Here is a 19,553-nt window from a genome sequence, read left to right as displayed (position 1 = left end):
TTTATTAAGTCAGTAACATTTAAAACACAAATTAAAAATTAATACCTGCAGGTGAAGGACTTGGAGATACATCAGGAACAGAATCAACACGAACAACAGGAGTAGAAACTGGCTGTTGCTGATAGTACATCTGAACGGGAAGTGGGATCGCCCTCCGCTTTACTCCCACTACGTGAATGTGCGCCTGCCCGTTGTTACCGGAATCCTCCACTCTCTTCACTGTGTGATTTGGAAAGACCGTTCTGTAAAGTAAACGCAGACTCAATTTGGTTAACTAGCACATTAACAAAAACACTCCTAACAATGTTTACATACACAGCAGCAGTATATTCAGGGCTACTTATGGATGAACCAGAGTGATTCACACAGTTATGCTCTGCAAGGCTGGGAAGTGAGGGATCAAACATAAAAGGACAATTCTCTAATTTTAAAAATTATTATTTATTAATATTATTGGGTTTTAAACAGCTCTCCTTTATATATAATTAACAAAAAGGCTGCATCCAGGCAATGTCTATTTTATGAACTTTGTAAAAAGCCAAAAAGTCTTCACACACTACTCAAGGTTAAAAAGGGCAAGTCATGTCTTTAACACATAAAAGTAGGTAGAAAAATGGTAAACTTAATTTCTTCCTTTTCTTTCTTTGATAAACCTCATAATGTGCAAACACAAACACCAGATGTGATTTCCAAAATACCTTTGTATTTAAACTTTCACTACATTACAATGTAACCGAAACAAAATTTCAAGTAGTGGAAATATTTAAAACTAGATAGGTAGATAGATAGGTGGCATTTTCTCTAAAGAGCAAGGGGTGTTGTAAGAGACATAAATTAACCTTACTTAAAGTTAAGAACTGTAAATACTACCTAAGACATTTATAAAATCCAGTTGATGTTAGGATTCCACCACGAGCTAATTTACTGCAAGTTGATAGGTACTCGGAATACATTTCTGCTCGAGAGACAGAACAATCTGGGTTTACTTCAAAATGAGCATTTAGCCTAAAAGAGGAGAAAAATAAATGGCATTATGCAATAAACTATAGGAGAGTCCATATTTATTTACACTAAAACTATGTGAAAGCAACGTGTTATAAACCAATAATGTCTATTAATCAAATTTCACTATCTCATATGTTATTAGCAAAAAATACATGCCAGGTTTTAGATAGACTAAATCAAACAAAAAGAGGTTAACTACTTAATCATACTGATTTTAGTATTTAAAATAACATCATCGACAAATGTAAAAACTGGGGTGTATTTACATCCCAGCAAGAGCAGGGTTGGTCTGCTGGCAACAAATATTCTACAATAAATAATTTTATTCAGTGAATACAGGTTCCTGTTTCATAATAATCAAAAAATAACAGAAGTTCCCAATTATGAGTTATCGGTGATACGAAAAACAAAGGAAAACTTGAACTTAAGTTAAACTTCTGTTGACTCTTAGATCAAGCTTCTTCAGAAAAAAACTCTCCCAAAGCTTTTAACTAATCCCCAAAACACCTCCCGCGCTGCACACTCCCCCTCCCCCTACTTTAGAGACTTCCATTCCTAATCCATTACAGACTAAGTTAAACTTCAGTCTGTCTTTGTTGTACAGCGATGTCCATCTGTAAGTTAGGAACGGAGGCCTTGTTATCCTTGTAGGACTCTTTCTAGGACTCACCATCTACATAACAGGCCAACTTACAGCTGTTTCTTATTAACCGAATCAAACGATAATTACGATAAAATAATTGTAAAATGCTTCTCTCCTCTTCCCGCTCAGAACTGGCAGAAATGTGCAATTGGGATTTATAAGACCAAGTCTATACCTAACATACACATTTTACAGTGGATGTGGTACATACGTTTTCCAACTGTCAAAACCCTTTGAGTACTGAGTTTTCAAAAAGGCCAGATACAAAAAACTTTTTTGTTTCAATGTAGAAAATAAATATTTCCAAATATTATTGGAAGAGATTCATCAAGTAAAGGGTCAAGGTGTAACAATAGAGAACATGAAAAAAAAGCAAGTAGAGATATTTAAAATCATAAACCTGGTTTAAGCAAAGTGAAAATATCTAAAGAAAATTGTCATAAGAACATAGATACAAAAGCACCAAAAATATGGAACACAGAGTGACAGAAGCATGGAATGGGAGAAAAATAATGTTAGAGAATGGGGGAGAAGGGAAAGAGAAGGAAAGAAATTTTTTAAAGTAATACATCACCAAAAGTGACTTTATATTTCAGTCTGTTAAACTCATAAAGAATTTAAGTTGAAATTCATAAACAATGTAGTAGAGGCAACGAACCATGACAAAATGAAATCTAACCAAGTCTATTTTTATCTTTTTCAGAAAGTGGCTGAGATGTAACTACTCAGTCTTCTCAAGAAAATACCATTTTCAAGTTAATTATGTCCATGTAGACATACTGGCCGTTCTATCACTTGATTAGTTTCCCCTTACTACTCATAAAAAGGGAAAATTAACTAGCAATGAATGAGAAGTCTTGCTTCTGATGAAAAAGAAGAGACACTTAATGAAAAATCTGGTTTTATTTTAAGTCAGTTTAACTTTTTTAATAAAACATTAATTTAAGAAAAACAAATTCTACAATCTGACAAACCTTATTTTCTACAAAGTCAAAGATAAGTCTAGCGTAAATTTTACTTGAAAAGAAGTGGTGTAGTTTAATGAAACTCTAGTCAAACACTAATTTAATTCTGAAGATTCTGATGAATATTTTTCTTTCAAATTATTTCAAAACACAGGTGAAGTGATTTTACATTGTCCTTTCTTTGTATAAATGATATCCTGCTCTAACTAAAAAGAAATACAGAATAAAACATTCTGGATGACTGCTAAAATACATTTCCTTTCCTCTTTTGCTTCATTCTGCCCAAGGATAAAGCCTTAATAGAAATAAACCACTTACCACTGACAAGCAAACTTCTCACTATCTATTTCCACTATTCCTGGAGGTGGAGCAACATGCTGTGCTACAACTGCTCTGGAAGCTAAAGAAAAAAATACATTAGCTACATCATTTTTTAAAACGTAGTCACTATATGCCATATTTAGTTCATGAATACTGAACCAATTAATATTCACAAAGAATACCTTTTAAAAGGGGGAAGAAACATAATGAAAATAGACAAATTTGAGAAAGAAACTCATAATGGAGCACATCTTATACCAGGCACTGCCTTAGATGTTTTATAAGAACTATCTTTCTAATTTCACAATCATTCAGATAATAACAATAATATGAATTATTTCACTAATATAAACTCTTATGTATTCCATTTGTCAGACACTGAGTTAAATACTTTATATATATTATCTTTCTTAATTCTTCTGTGAGGTTAGTATAGATAAGAAAACTGAGACTCAAAGTGATTAAAATAACTAGCCCAGGGTCACACAGCACAACACATCAGTAAATAAGCCTCTCTCAGTTTAGTTACTGATGCAGATTGCATCAGAAATAACTTCACTTTTGATTTAAAAGATTAACATGAACTTTATAAGTGGTATATATAAAACTTCTGCATATGATAAACAAATAGGTAACTTTTATGTTACATACAAAAGAACTAATGAAAACATGAAAAATATGAGATAATATAAACTTAGTCATATTATAAGTTTATATAACTTATTCATAGTTTATAATAAAATATGAATATTACACATTCATAGATAAAATTAAGAGTTATACTGTTTCATGACTAAATCAGAATCATTAATTTATAGTTTTTAAACTTAGAAAATGTACCTACTTTTTTTCAGGTGACACTTTAGCAAAACTTCTCAGAACCCTCAAACAAAACAAATGCATTTCTAAATTATTAGAACTAGATGAGCCCCACAACACAGCCCAATCTGAATAATCTGAAGCAATTTTGATCTCTGTCTGATGAGGCCCCCAGGCTTCCACCAAGATACAGCTAATAGCAACCAGCCACATAATAAACATTTACTCTTTATTAAGCCATTTACATTTACATGATTTGTTTTAATATTATATGTAAATCTAAATTTAATTATCTCTATTTTGCAAATGAAAAAATTAAAGCTCAGAGATTAAGTTCACAAAGGAACACAGGGTGCAGATGGCAGAGCTGGGTGCAGCTGGAAAGCCTTCTTTTAGGAGTGCTGAGTTTGAATCCAGATGTGTCACATTTCAGAGGCTATATTGTGATATCCTGATTTTTAGCAGAACGTAACAATTAGAACCGAAATTATTTTCCTTGTGCAACCCCAGCCTGTCTTTTTTCTCCTCCTAACCTGATGACACTATTACAGAAAATATCTTTCTAGGGCCTAAACCTATCCTAACCTAGAAGTCGTCTCCCCTTTTCTTCATCAACTGTTCTGTGACAGTATACCTTACGCAGACTGAAATCTCAGTCAATTACCAACCAACTGCATGATGCATTAGAAACTATGTTGAAATTATGAGAACCTTTATAAATAATGCATAAAGAAGGATGCAGCCACAATTAAATTAAGAATACAAACTGGAAATGCATAATTACTGTAAAAGTGGCTACACACTGAGAAGCATCATCCTCAGGATACCTGGAGCCATTCCAAAGGGTAGAAAGCCATTTATACTTTAAAGGGGATCTATTTCCAGATACTCAACTTTTGTATCTATTCCCTCCTAAAACTGCTTTGCCTGAGAATACAACCTCTTTGATAACTGCTCTTCTCTCATTTTGGAATAGAAAGCCTTAACTCTCAGTAATCCTTTAGAGCACTGTAAGGTATGATTAAATCCATGACCCTGGAGTCAGAGGCTCGCTCTAGAGTTTCACCACTCACTAGCTGTGTAACCATGGGCAAATTACTTAACCTCTCTGTCTATAATTGGGGAGAAGTAACAGTACACTGACCTCACAGATCATTATGAGGACTAGAGGAGTTTATATGTAAGTCACTTAAAACAATGCCTGGCACATAGTAAGCACTACATAAATGTTAGCTATGATGACGCTGGTGGCATGAAAACCTCTGCAACACCAAAGGGAGAAGTAGAAACATTAGTGTCCACAAACCCTCTTTTAATCAAGGAATTAAGGGTAGGGCTTCCTGTCTATCCCAGCTTTTTATGTATTATTGTTAAGGGCAATGTTGGGCATTAGAAATTGGGTATTGTGGCCCTTTGGTGTGTTCTGAATTCAGATATATTATAAAGGGATGACAAGTTTTGCTTAATGTCCTTCCTTGCTTTATCCCTCAACTACTGTAAAGGAGTGCATGACTTTTGAGGCAGAATCTTGTGTAAGCAAAGCACAGAGAATATTTTAAAGAAACACTGAAGGCGGTGGCATCTTATTTCATTCACATGACAAACTCAAGTCAAGTTTAACTGTTTTAGAATTCTGAAATAAGGTAGGTGTCCCGGGAACACAAATTGACATTTTATTGGTTTGAAAAATAAAGCTGGACTTTTTCTGAATAACAGAAAGTGAGGCAAGATACTTTTGATAATAAAGACTTTCTGGGACATTGTGCTGTACACCAGAAATTGACACATGGTAACTGACTGTACTTCAATTAAAAAAAAAAACTATTAAAAAAAAAAGACTAACTTTGTCTATTAGTTTATGTGGCAGACATTTTCCATAATCGAATGAGGTAAATCTGCAGGGCCAGTTTTGACAAAGATGTATTCATGCGTACACTAAAAAGCACTTTATCAAAAAAACACAGTATTGGTCTTGAACTAAATTTTCCTAACCCCATGATCTTCAAAGTACAGTCTCCTGACCTGCAGCATCAGCATCTCATGGGAACTTGTCAGAAATGAAAATTCTCAGGTCCACCTGAATCAGAAACTCAGGGTATGGAGCCTAGAAATCAGTATTTAAGCCCATTGGGCGACTCTGATGCACCCGAAAGTTTGAGAACCACTCCCTGAATATATCAGGTTAAACAAAGTGCATCTAACTAAGAGTAGCAAGTACAATTTACAGTCATATCTTAATATCTTTTTGATATATTTTCAATAAACCTAAAAATAAACATAGCTAATGACTGGACAACAAATACTTTTGCAAGTCAAGTATTGTTAATTATCTGATTTCAACCAAATCAAACAAGAGCTCAAGTTGTCAGAAGATCATTAAATATAATTTTAATAATTTTTAGATAACTTGGGGGAAGTTCAAAGAATTATAAATTCTATCCTTATCTATTTCTTGATGTGAACTATATTTCCAACTTAAATCTATAAAAAGGAAAAACAGGTAAAACTAATGCTGAACGGAATTTTATTCGGGCAATAAAAATATTCATTCAGACACACTAGAGTAATACTTTCCAGAGAATGGGAAAAAAGTCTTGCCCATCTCATTAAGAGATGCACTTCCAATAACTTAACTTTTTATTGAATAATTATTTATAAAAATTAGTAATATATTTACTATTGTTTACTACTGTATTGTATTTACTAATGTTTAAAAAATTTTAAATTGAAATGTCTACATAAGCACCTATAGGGTGACGATGTGAATTTAAGGAAAAAGAGGGACAGTATAAAATTTCTAATATTAAGAGTTTATGTAACTGTTTTAAATGGATGATGCTAAGTATCAAGGTACCACTGGATACAGATGTTGTAACTTTTATTTTAAGGTATCAATTTAATATACACAAAAACATATTATTTATCACTATTTAAATTATGATGAAAAAATTTAGTTGGCAACCTAAAAATGGGTAGAAGGTTATGTAAGTTTTTATAGTGATGAGGGAAAACGTGCAAAAAGTTTGAAGATGACCACTCCATTTGAAAACAGTATTAAACAAACTATGGGAGGAAAAGGCCAAACTATAAATCATAACTTACCAAACAATTCAAAGTTGTCATTCACGATGAGCAAGTAATAAAGTGCTCACCAGCTCAAAAATGAACTCTTTTATTAGGTCCTAAGAGGCCTATTCAAACCTCCATCAATGAATTACTGTATACGCAAGCAAGCCACAACTTGCAATATTTAATTCTGTCCATTTGAAGAATGAGGACCAAATCTTAGGTTGGAGGGTGGGTTCATTTGTTAAGCTCACAGGTCAGCAATAAGGCAAAAAACAGTTCTCATCAAAATTACTTTTGAATATTCTTCAAATGGCCCATTATTGTTCAGTCTATCACTGATAATTTATTAATTCCACTCTTTGTTGAATAGTTTCTCTATGGCCCTCAATTAATTTAATCTTCTGTTTTTTTCTTTGAGGATAAGAACATACCCCTCCCCTCACTTAACTGGCAATATGAACTGTTTTATTTCTTTTTCAAGGTTGAGAAACTACTAATATTCTGATCGTTGATTCCTCAATAAATACTGGCTCTTTAACACCTACTGCCTGTAAACGAAAGCTCACTGAATAGATCAGCAGTCAAAATTACCTACGTTTTGATGCTTTCTATTACTTGCTCAGTTCTGTTGAATTCAAGTAAGTGAGATGCACATATGATACAATTCTATCATATACTGCAGAAGGACATAGTGGAAATTGTGAAATATGTGATACATATTACATACTTTGTATAAATAGAGTATATAATTTTGATACTATGAGTTAAAGTAGAAGAGAGACAGGCACCATGATTAAATGAGAGAAGAACAAGACAGCTGGAGAGAGTCCGAACTGTGTCATAAGTACTAGCAACTGAAGAGGCCAGGGTATTTGGGAAGACTCAACAAGACTGGGTGATTAAACAGATGTGGTAGTTGAAGATTAAGGATAATGAGATTTTTGCTTTAGGGTAGTGGGAGAGGTTGAGAAAGATCTGAATGTACTCCTAGGCTGAAAAGGAAGAAGTAGGTAAAGAAAGCGAGGTTTAAGATATAGGAATGAGGAGTTGGGAAAGACTGATATACAGAGCACAGATTCAGAAGTAGTTAATAGCTCTTCCTGAGACAAGGGGAAGCTGAAGGAGAATAAGTTCTGATGCTAATAAGTTTGTAAGGAATGGGTAAGAATTTGAAGAAATTCATGATACACACCTTCCATGGTAACTGTTAAGTCTTAAGATCAACTGAGAAAGTAAGCATCCTCCATTAAAAACCAAACCAAACAAACAAAAAAACCCCCAAAAATTCCAAGGAAAAAGGAATGTCTTGGGAATGGTGAGAGAGCAGGTGAGGTGAAAGATGACTTGTTTACGTTAGGACAAATGAAGGTGGAGCACAAAAAGACTGAGAGTACTAATGTATAAAAATCATAACTCATAACAAGCCAGGACAAAGAAGGCCAAGGGCTGAAGAGAATGCTGTTTATTAGACAGGTCTGAATTCTAATTAAAGATGTTTGGGTTAAACAGAACTGACCCAGGGGATCCTAGGAAGAATGCACAAGTGCAGGTACACGTGCTGCACTGGTGTTTGTGGACATACACACGTCTGATCCTAAGCTCTGATTCTGCGGCGTTTGATCCAAGACTGAGGAATAACGCGAGTATGACACTTCTGTATTCTGATGACCAGCTGAGAGAAGTAGAAGGTAATGTATGATTAACCTATTCCTGGTCTATCAATTCTCAAAGACCAAACTCACAAACCAGAAGCCCACTGGGGCACTTAATGCTCTCACCACTGTGAATATCTAATACCTCACACTACTCTATATCCTTCTCAACCTCATTTCTCTCTTATACTTTTCCTCCTCTGTGCTCACCTTGATGCTGCTCTCCTGGAATGTATAATATCTAATAAGTTAAAGTACATACTCAAGTTCTCATTTAGCCTATTTCTTTTGAAGAATATCAGTTCCCTGCACTGCATATTTAAATTTATCTTTAGTATTAAGTCTGACATACCAGCAACCACACTGAAAAAGATTAAATAAAAGCACTGACCTGGGGCAGATGCTACATGGGTCTGGGTTTGGACTTGCTCTATAGCTTGTGGCCTAATTTCAGATAAAACTTGATGACTGGAACTTGGATGTTCGACGAGTTTTACTGCAGCCAGTGCATCAGGGCCAAACATCTGAATATCCATAGAAACCAGACACACTAACATATCTAAAATAAATTAAAAACCAATGGTTATTAGTCAATAATACTGTAAAACAATGACATGGCTTAAAAACACATGCTGTATGGAATACTGCTTCTCAAACGCCAGTCTGTGAATCACTGTACATCAGAATTATCTGTGGATCTTTGAAAAAGATTTTTAGGCTCAATCTCTGAAGACTGATTTAGAAGCTCTGGAGTGGATGTTAGGTATCTTCATTTTAAAAAAACTTACCAAGTGATTCTGATGTGTAGCCAGATTTAGGAACCACTGATAGGGAAGTGACATCTTAATTTCTCAGTAATAATACTTTTCAAGCCAAATCTTTATTAACTCTGATTTTAGTATTTATACCAAAGAAAGAAATCATTTGACTCACTGAGTAAAATGTTAACATGACATGCGTTAGTAAGTGTGTTTAAAACTGACAACACACTAAGAAGGTGAGGTCGCTGATTTTAAGGATGGTACCACTACAAGCACTTCTAGGAACAGAAGGAAGCTTGTTTCACTCAGCTTCACTTGCTTAATAGCAGCAGCTGACCACTTGGAACAGACAGTCCTGCTCCCCAGAGAGTCAGACATAGCAGTCTGCTGATTTCAAATTGAATATATAGTAAAAGAAATAAAGAGAAGAAATAAGGATTACTGACAGTCACATACACCCTATTCTCTACACATGATAGAAGTTTCTTGCATATCTAAATCAGGCAGAAAGAATAACACAAACCAGTGTGTCTGAAAGGGTGTTCCTCAAAATAAACGGTGAACTGCAAATACAAATTGTGATTTTTTTTTTTACGGCATCACATTAAATATTTTTTCCTCAATAAAGAAAATAACTTCAACGTTTCTTTGGTTTAGTCTTACCTATGCTCTTTTCTACTTTTGCAATTTTTGTGCAAGCCACGTCTCCCATTTCTGTGAGCATATATAGCACCTCAAGTGTTGAGATTACGAGCAGCACATCAGGTAGAGTGAGATGACAGATGATCTCTCTGTATGAGTCCTGATCGACGTATTCACAAATCAAAACCCCGTTATCTTCTGCTTTGCAAAGATTTCCCAAAATTTCCATGCCTGAAAAACATACACACACAAACATGTATTTGTCTTTTAAAAGATGATTTAAAAAAAAAAAAAAAAAACCTTGCATACTTTAGACAATAAGAAACTTAAGTTAGCGCTTACCCCTCATCTTTAAAAATCTATCCCTTGACATTAGGCATTTCGTAACAGTATGAAACATCAGATGAGTAGTTTTGAAATCAACAGGGTCCAATAAAAGCTGGAAAAAAGAAAGGATACTATTGTTGAGGTAGGCTTCCTTCAGAGTTACGTATTTCAAATTTAATAAAAATGAACAGAAAAATGTTGCATAACTTTAAAAATATAATTACTGTGATAACAGCAATCACTATATCTGGAGCATCATTTCAAATATTTCTTATTTTCCACAAAAGTGTGTAATACCACTTCAGGCTAAAACTGTATGCAGGCATTTAGTATTCTATAATTACGGTAAATATAATCATCCCACATCCTAAAATTTAAATAAGAATTTTTTTCTTTTTTTTTGTTTTATTTTGTTTTGGGGGAGATAATTATGTTTATTTGTTTATTACTGTTATTGTTATTATTATTATTATTGTTTTGTAATCGAGGTACTGGGGATTGAACCTAGGACCTCGTGCATGCTAAGCACTGTATTCTACCACCGGGTTACACCCTTCCCACCACATCCCAAAATTTTAAGGTAAATATTATTGCTAACTATAAAAACTGTTTTAAGCTACTGTCGCATGCTTACCTCAGCTGCAATATTTCCTAATGTATCAAGGCCTAATTGCCTTAGAGAAATAAAATGACTATGTGCAGAAAGTAATAGGAAACGAAGACAGGTACGATTAGCTGCCAAGAGCTTAACATTGCCCTCCTCAAACGAAAGATTTCGCAAAATCACTGCAATCTGAAGTACCCGTTGTCCTTCAATATCATTAATGCCCAGCTTTCGAGGTGGATGAAATAAAGATTCCCAGATCCATTCTCCTGATGTACCTTCTACAACAGAAAAAATTTTTTTACTTAAATCGATATTTCATTTATTATTATTGATATTTCAAAGTTATTGAAAATATTTTCTCACTGACTTACCATGAGACTTATTTCTGTCAGAAATGAGGTCACGTACTTCATTATCATCAACAATGTCTTTCCAGAACTGTAAACAGAAATTATTACATTTAATTCTGACAATATGAAACAACCAGTCTATTACTTTGAAAATAGTCACACATGCTGTAAAACTATAATATTTTACTTATTTTTAGTTCAGGTAGATATCATTATATTCTATGTACTTAATTCTTTGACACAATGCTTGATTTTCTACGGTTTATAAAGTACTTATAAAATAAGGTATCATTTGGGCCTGGGGTCCACAGATCCCTGAAAGGTCTGTGAAAGAAATCAGGGCATCTGTGAAGTTGGAATGAGGGGGGGAAAATGACATCTTTATGTTCATTAACCTCTTACTAAGATTTAGCATTTCCTTACCATTTTCTTCAACTCTGAATGTTAGAAAGCAAACCACAGTACAATTAGCAGTACCTCTGACACTGTTACCAATATGAATCACAGATATTTTCAGATCACTTTACAGCTAATAGAATATCTAGAAATAGTGTTTATGCTCAATAAATCACTAGATACAACTCAAGAAAGAATCAGTGATTGGAAAAGACAGCAGAAGAATATACCAAGTTGGAAGCATAAAGACACAAAAGGATGAACAGAATAAAAGCATTCAAGACACATATGGTGAAAAGTTCTAACATAAAAATAACTGGAGTTCCAGAGGTGGAGAGAAAGAATAAGCAGAAATAATATTTGAAGAGAAAGGGCAGAGAATTTTCTAAATCAACTAATAGACACCAAACAACAGATTTAAGAGGCACTCCAAACTCCAAGAAAAGATAAATAAAAAAAATAAAAATAGGAGAATCATAATACAATTTCTGAAAAGCAAAGACAAAGAAAAATCTTAAATGCAAAGGCAAAAAAAGGGACAGATAACCTTGAGAAAAACAACTAAAATTACAGGAGACTTTGTAAAAGAAATCATGGAAGTCAGAAGACAATACAATATTTTCAGTGATGGAAAAATACACTTGCCAAACTAGAATATTTACAAAGTGAAAGTGCTCTTCAAGAATGAAGGTGAAATAAAAACATTTTCTGACAAATGCAAACGCAAAGTGAACAAACTCACAATCTACAAACCTACACTCAAAAAACAAAAAAAAGCATGAAAAGGTAGATGTGATTTAAGTCAAAATAACTAGCGCATATATAAAATACTAAAAAAGTTTTATGGGTAAAAATACAGGTAAAATTAAAATCTATGAAAAACACTTGTAAGAAAATTTTGCACAGGCCATAATGGAGTAACTGGTACTGAATAGTCATCCTATCATAAACCAATATGCATAAAAAGTTTCTCAGGGATTAGACAATAAGCAACACGAAACTGTAATCACTGAAGGATAGGAGTCAAGCCCAACGATTGCCCCATATCTTTACACGGACACTCTAGTAGACAATGACACAGAGACAACAAACCAAAGAGATCATAGTGATTGCTAAACTGAAAGGACTGATCAGAGTTCAGCAAGGCCAACACACAATCTGAGAGAAAATTTGCAAGAAAGAAGGAGTAATGAAGACAAAGGGCTCAATGAATCTGCAGAGGGATGCCTCAAATTGAACGCTAACTATTAAGCTACGCGTGTGCACAAACTCCAAAATGCCAAGGAAAAAAGTGAAAAAACAACTACCAAGCAGCTGTAACTGAACAATTCTTAAAATAGGGAAAACTCACTATATACCTAGCTAATTCAAATACAAAAAAAAAAAAGGCCAACTTTAGGAATAGGGATAAGCTCTTCCTAGAGTAAAGACTGATCTGTATTGGTCAAAACAAAGCTTAAAAACAATCATCCATGTATCAATTAACAGCATGCCAGAACAACTGTCAGCATTTTTCAAAGACAGAAAAATCCAAACACTAAATAATGCCAATAGTCCCAATACCAACATCTAATTTAAAAAAGTACTAGATATATAAAGAAAGTAGGAAACATGACACATAACTAAGACAAAACCCAGCCATCTATAAGAAACATTATATATAAAACTATAGATGAAAAGTGTAGCAATGAAAAAAGATAAATGATGAAAACATAAATCATGAAAAAGCTGGTGTAGATAAATAACATCAGACAAGAGACTTCAGGACAAGAATATTACCAGAAGTCAGGTGGAATATTTCATAATGATTAAAAAAAGCTAAACCATCAAGAAAATATAATAACCTTAAATGTACATGCAACTAATAATAAAGGTTCAAAATACATGAAGTAAAAACTGACAGAACTGAAAGGCAATATAAACATTCATAATTATAGCTGATAGTTTCAACATTTATCTCTTAAGAAACCACAGAACAATTATACAGAAAAGCATTAATGATACAGAAATCTTAAACAACACTGTAACCGACCTTGCCTTAATTGTTATCAAAAAGTATCACATCCAACAACACTTTAACACACATCCTTTTCAAGTGTACATAAAACATTCACCAATAAAGACCATATGCTGACCGTAAAACAAGTCTTGATAAGTTTAAAAAAACTGAAATGATATAGAATAGTCTCTGACAACAATGTAATGTGAGTAAAAATCAGTAATAACAATGATTGTGACAGTAAATGTTAATAATAAAAGCTAGTTTAAAACAAACAGAAATTAAACACCTTACTTCTATATAACCCATGAATCAAAGAAGAAATCACAAATAAAATGAGAAAATATCTTAACTAAATGATTATGAAAACATAAAAATTGTGGGATACAGCTACAGCAGTTTATAAAGGGAATTTAGTTTTCTATGCTGAAATTTAAAGAAAAAAATTTTAAAACCAATGGTTTAAGATACTATTTTTAAGAGAACTGAAAAAGAGCAAAGACTTATAATAAAAGTAAAATATGAATCAGAAACAAGTAAACAGAAATGGAGTTATTCCAGTGTCCCTATAACTACCTAAAGAAATAGTAAAAGTACTAATTTATTAAACTAGGAGGGATTAAAATATAATCTTCAGTATGATCAATGAGAGAACATTAAAAGTTTATATAAATAACTAAGTGGACAGAAAATTGAATAATAAGCAATACTCAGTCAAATTAATTCAAAAAAGCTATGAAGAGGAAAGAAAACAAAACCAAACAGGCAGGACATATAGAAACTAGTTCAAAACATGGTAAATTTAAACACAATTACATCAAAATTTCATTTAATGTAGATGGAATAAATGCATTAGTTTAAAAACTGGGGGAAAAAAGAAAAGCAAAAATATGTCGTTTACAAAACAATTCATCTAAAATATAACAATAAAAAAGGCTGACAGTAAAATATGAACCATAGAAACACGAACCAAATGGAAGCTGATGTAGTTATATTGATATCAGACTGAAAACAAACAAAAAAAAAGATAAAGGAAACTTAAAGGTAAAAAGGTCACTTTATAATATGTTCAACTGACCAGAAAGATAGAACAACTATATATGTGTGCAGTAAATAACACTGACTGAGAATATAAAAACACAGTACTATAGAACTATTTTTTAAGGAGAAAGAGACATATCCTCAATCAAACCAGGTGTTTTTTAACATATCCTCTCCATAAATGAAGAAACAGACCAGAAAGCCAGTACTGATGTGGAAATATGAATACCATGATTAACTGTGGCCTAACTGACATACATAAACTTACACCCAACAACTCCAGAATACAGGCGTACCTCGGAGATACTGCAGGTTTGGTTCCAGACCACCACAACAGAGCAAATACTGCACTAAAGTGAGTTGATACAAGTTTTTTAGTTTCTCAGTGCATATAAAGGTTATGTTTATACTAGTCTATTAAGTGTGCAATAGCATTAGCATTATACCTAAAATAACAATGCACATACCTTGGTTAGGAAATCCTTTATTGCTAAAATATGCTAATCATCATCTGAACCTTCAGCGAATAATAGTAGTAACATAAAAGATCACTGATCACAGATAACCAAAACAAACATAATGATAGAAAAACTACTGAGAAAGTTTGAAATATTGCAAGAATTACCAAAGTGGGACACAGAGACATGAAATGAACAAATGCTATTAGAAAAATGGCACTGATAAACTTGCTCAATGCAGGGTTAACACAAACCTTCAGTTTGTAAAAATGTTATCTGCAAAGTGCAATAAAGTGAAGTGTAATAATTAAATGAGGTATGCCTGTATGTACTATTTCAAAGACAAATGGAGTGCTTATAAAATCTGATCAATGCTACACTACCAAATAAAAGGTGAAAACATTGATAAGGTTTAAAATTATATACAGTATGTTCTCTCTGAATATACTGAAATTCAGTTAGATATTAATAAGAAAAAAACTAAAAAAATTTCATGTTTTTGGAAATTAAGAAAATTCCCTTCTAAGTAATCTATGTATCAGAGAGAAAAATCACAATGGAAATTAGAAGATATTTTAAGCTAAGTTATGATAAAAACATGAAATATCAAAATTGGAAGAATAAAGTTAGATTGTGCTTGGAGGGAATTTGGCTTTAAATTTTTGTATTAGAAAAAACAAAAACAAAAATCAATGACTGTAGGTACCAGCTCAAGAAATCAGAAAAAGTGCAGAAAATTAAATCCAAAAAATATAATATGTAGAAACAGATATAAATAACAGAAATTAATGAAAACATACAACTGAGGTAATCATGTATCCATCTTCAACATATTTGTGTCTTAATTTTATGTGATTATTGATTATATTGACAAACCCCACTCTCCATTGTGACTGTATATGTAACTTTAATGCATTTTTTTGTGTCTCTTACACCTTCATCATCAATTTTCTGAAGTTAAAGAAATTATTTGCCTAGTCACAACCAAGAAGCTTGGCTTTTAATGGGTTGGGTGAGGACAGGATATAGAATTTGGGGCCAGCTTGAAGTTGGAAATTAGAAAGGCAACTCTGTATCATGATGAGGAATGTGAAGATATAATACTCTCAAAAAAAGGGAGATTCTACCTGAGATATGAGTTAAAAACAATCCACTAAATATTTCACTACTAGCCTGTTCCACAACTTCCATGGATTTGTTTTTATTATCAAGTCATTAGACAAAGATCCAATAAAGAAATTAATATAAAGTCATTCTGATCAGTATTTCCCTTCAGGTGACTGGCAAATACAACACAGAAGTGAAGAAATACTCTCTATCCAATCTGTAAAAAACCCCACAGAAACAAGTCTGCTGAAATTTATAAACCAACATCACAAAACACAAAAGAATAATCTACCATGAGACAGAGTCAGCAGACTTAAGAATTGCAAAAGGCTTAGATATTAGCATTATCAGGTGTGTGTTTGTATACGTAGACATATATTTAATTTTTAATTTACATTTTATATGTAAAATAAATACTTTAATTTATGTTCATACATAATTTATTATATTAGTAAAAAGATATTTTAAATATATATATCTTAAAAATTAATAAAAGCATAAAAGAACAAAATAGGCAAATTTGAAAACATACAGTGAAAATTCTAGAAATTAAAACACAGTTACTAAAATAAAACTTAAACAAGTCAAGAGCCATAGTAGACCCAGCTGAAGAGTGATTATGTGAACTGGAAAACAATCATAAGGAAGTTACCTAGACTGCTCCTCATAGTCTGGGTATTCTGGGATTTATTGTTTTTGTTACAGATTTATCATTCTCAGAAATCAATGTATAAATAAAATAAAAACTTTACTTCTGTTTATTAGCTATTTTAAAGTATTTTTTAAACTCAACTTATTCACAACTTGTATATAAAATAAGCAACCATTGATCCTTGGCCCTGGGTTACATGTAATTCAATAGTTCAATATTTTAATTTATATGAATTACCTTAACAAAATCTCTATCAGTCTTCTCCTTCCATTCTTCTCCAAATACAGTAGAAAATGATCCTAAAGCTAAAAGAATAAATAATATATTCAGTAAAATGAAATTATTTCTTTCACTTAGTTCCTTAATTGGTAGGTTTGGAAAAAGAGTAAAAATACATTTTAAGATATCTCGTACATTGAAAACTGTTTCATAGTAAATGTTACAGAGTCATGATAATTTCTTTTGAAATATAATTTTTAAATTATAGAATTCAAAGAAAGTTTCTGTCACTACAATCTAAAAATACACAACTCATTTTCGTAATAGTTTTACAGACAATAAGAAAAACAATGAAGAGTACTATAATAGTTACTCTGCATTAGTTTTCATTTGTAGAAGAGAAAATATTAAAAAGTCAAACTGATGCTATTGCTATTAGATTGCCAGACTGTGAGAATTTTAAATCTTCATATGTATGTCAAAAAAAATTGTGTAATTCATATTTCAAATATTATTGGGCAAGACATTCTTTGTAACTACTTCCCACAAATGAAATCTCCTTTAAGAAACATTCACAGCCCTACAGCTTGTTTATATTTCTTGATAAAGTCATTTTAGGAGGAAAGTCAAACCACCTATTTTCAAAAACTGCTTATTTCTTTTTTACGCTTTACTTATTATTGTATTATTTAATTATTTTATTTTGGTGAGAAGAGGTAATAAGGTTTACTTATTTTTAGAGGGGGTACTGGGGGATTGAACTCGTGCATGCTAAGCATGTGCTCTACCACTTGAGCTATACCCTCCCCACAAAAGCTTCTTCTTAATAACACCCTGCTGACCTGACTCACAACAAAGGTTAAGGTATATAGATAGGTACATGTTATGTCACTTTTTTCTCCTTTATGTTGCTAACTCATATCATCAGTTATGGGACCAGACAGTAGAGTATAAAACAAATGCTGTGTTATACTTTAAAACATTAAGCTGTGGCACAATAAGCATCTCCCTTTAAAAATTAGGTAAGTACTTTCATCAACCATCTGTATTTATCTGTAGTCGGTAATAAAAGCTACTGGTTTTCAAGTGCAAAAGAAAACTAGTGGCAACTGTTAACTGAAAAACTAGTTTTATGAATGTAATTCTTTAAAAAAATGAAAGTAAATCTCCTTAATGGATGTGTTGTGACAAGCATAACAAATGGATACATTTTCTGTTGTAAAAGATTTACTGAATCTTTGCAGTCTTATTAAACCTTTAAGTATAGACCTAGTATTTACTTAATATTGAATTAAAGTTTGTGAAAGTACTTAGGTTAGAATAAAAATTTTCATTGAAAAAATATTTTAAAAAGGTGAGGAACAGAAACATTTTAATGTTTTATTGATACTAGGGTCATGGGGACATGATATAAAGAAAAGATGTGAAAGTTTTTAATAAATAAATTTAACTATAGCAACCTAAAGAAGAATTTCATAAAATATCAAACTTACATATAAGTAGCAGCTTAATCAGAAAAATGAAGCCCACACACCACTAAAGAGAGACAAGATTTTGTTTGTTTGTCCTGAAAAAAACCTTATAAAGAAAAACTTCACTGGGAAAAGAATACTGGATGGAAATATAAGATAAAAATTAAATTTTTGCCACATGGAATTTTTATTATTGTTCTTCAAACACACAAAACGTATAAACAATCCACAATTTCAAAGGAAATGGTATCTACATTTATCTCTCAATTAAAATTCCATGCCCTAAAAAAAAAAAATCAAAACCTCTCAAGAGCCTAATAAAATATATCTACTAATTAAATATATCCTTAATCCTCAAACTCAAAAGAATTGTTTTCATAATGTAAAACCATTGTCTTAAGTATAAGGTAGGTCTTCATGAAGTCCCTATGAACCTTGGAATTCTAAACTTCTGATGATTGGAATAATAGAAGCACTCCTTAAATAGCATTCGCTAAATTATTCATGTTTTAGAGATTGCTACTCTGTGTAATAACGTAGTCTGAGATAAATAAAAGCGCTAAAGAATGCAAGAAGATAAACTGTGTCTAAAGAATGTCATACCTCAGTGCACCAAAAACTGGTAAGATCACTTTTATCATAAATGTACATGTAATCCTTATTCAATAATTAAGTGGTAAGACTTCACTAAAATTCTTCTGGTTTGAGAATATTTATTCTTTTTAAAAAGATTTTTAAGATTTTAAGATTTTTAAGAAATGTGAAATAATTTTAAACTCCATTCTATATTAAATGCTGAAAGATGTCTTTAAAAATCAAAATTAAATATTAGGAAGCAAAGAACACAAAAGTGAGATGGACATTGACCAAATTTAGATCTTCAAAGTTACAATAAAAACTGAGAAGTACTGATCTTTGTTCCTCCTCCATGAAACCAAAAACAGTTTTCAGACAGGGTAAGAAACTAATTTTCACTTTTGTTTAAAATAATTTCAAAATGTCTTCATACAAAATAAGTACATGTCAAACTTTAAGAAATCCTATTTAG

At 32.2% G+C, this 19,553-nt stretch overlaps 1 protein-coding gene across 1 annotated transcript in view; it reads right to left on the bottom strand.

Moving 5' to 3' along the window:
- ARID2 (AT-rich interaction domain 2) overlaps positions 1-19,553 on the bottom strand; it is a 137,094-nt gene that overhangs the window by 40,494 nt on the left and 77,047 nt on the right. Inside the window, exons 6-14 of the mRNA XM_031462714.2 lie at positions 17,052-17,119; positions 11,183-11,249; positions 10,839-11,089; positions 10,220-10,316; positions 9,899-10,108; positions 8,866-9,033; positions 2,932-3,013; positions 871-1,005; positions 46-242 (exon numbers count right to left, since the gene is read on the bottom strand). Of these exons, the coding sequence (XP_031318574.2) occupies positions 46-242; positions 871-1,005; positions 2,932-3,013; positions 8,866-9,033; positions 9,899-10,108; positions 10,220-10,316; positions 10,839-11,089; positions 11,183-11,249; positions 17,052-17,119 (1,275 nt within the window). The remainder of the gene's footprint in view (positions 1-45; positions 243-870; positions 1,006-2,931; positions 3,014-8,865; positions 9,034-9,898; positions 10,109-10,219; positions 10,317-10,838; positions 11,090-11,182; positions 11,250-17,051; positions 17,120-19,553) is intronic.

The sequence above is a fragment of the Camelus dromedarius genome, chromosome 11, assembly GCF_036321535.1.
Source record: "Camelus dromedarius isolate mCamDro1 chromosome 11, mCamDro1.pat, whole genome shotgun sequence".
Lineage (NCBI taxonomy): Eukaryota > Metazoa > Chordata > Mammalia > Artiodactyla > Camelidae > Camelus > Camelus dromedarius.
The sequence above is the reverse complement of the archived record's forward strand: the minus strand, read 5'-3'. Positions and strand labels throughout refer to the sequence as shown.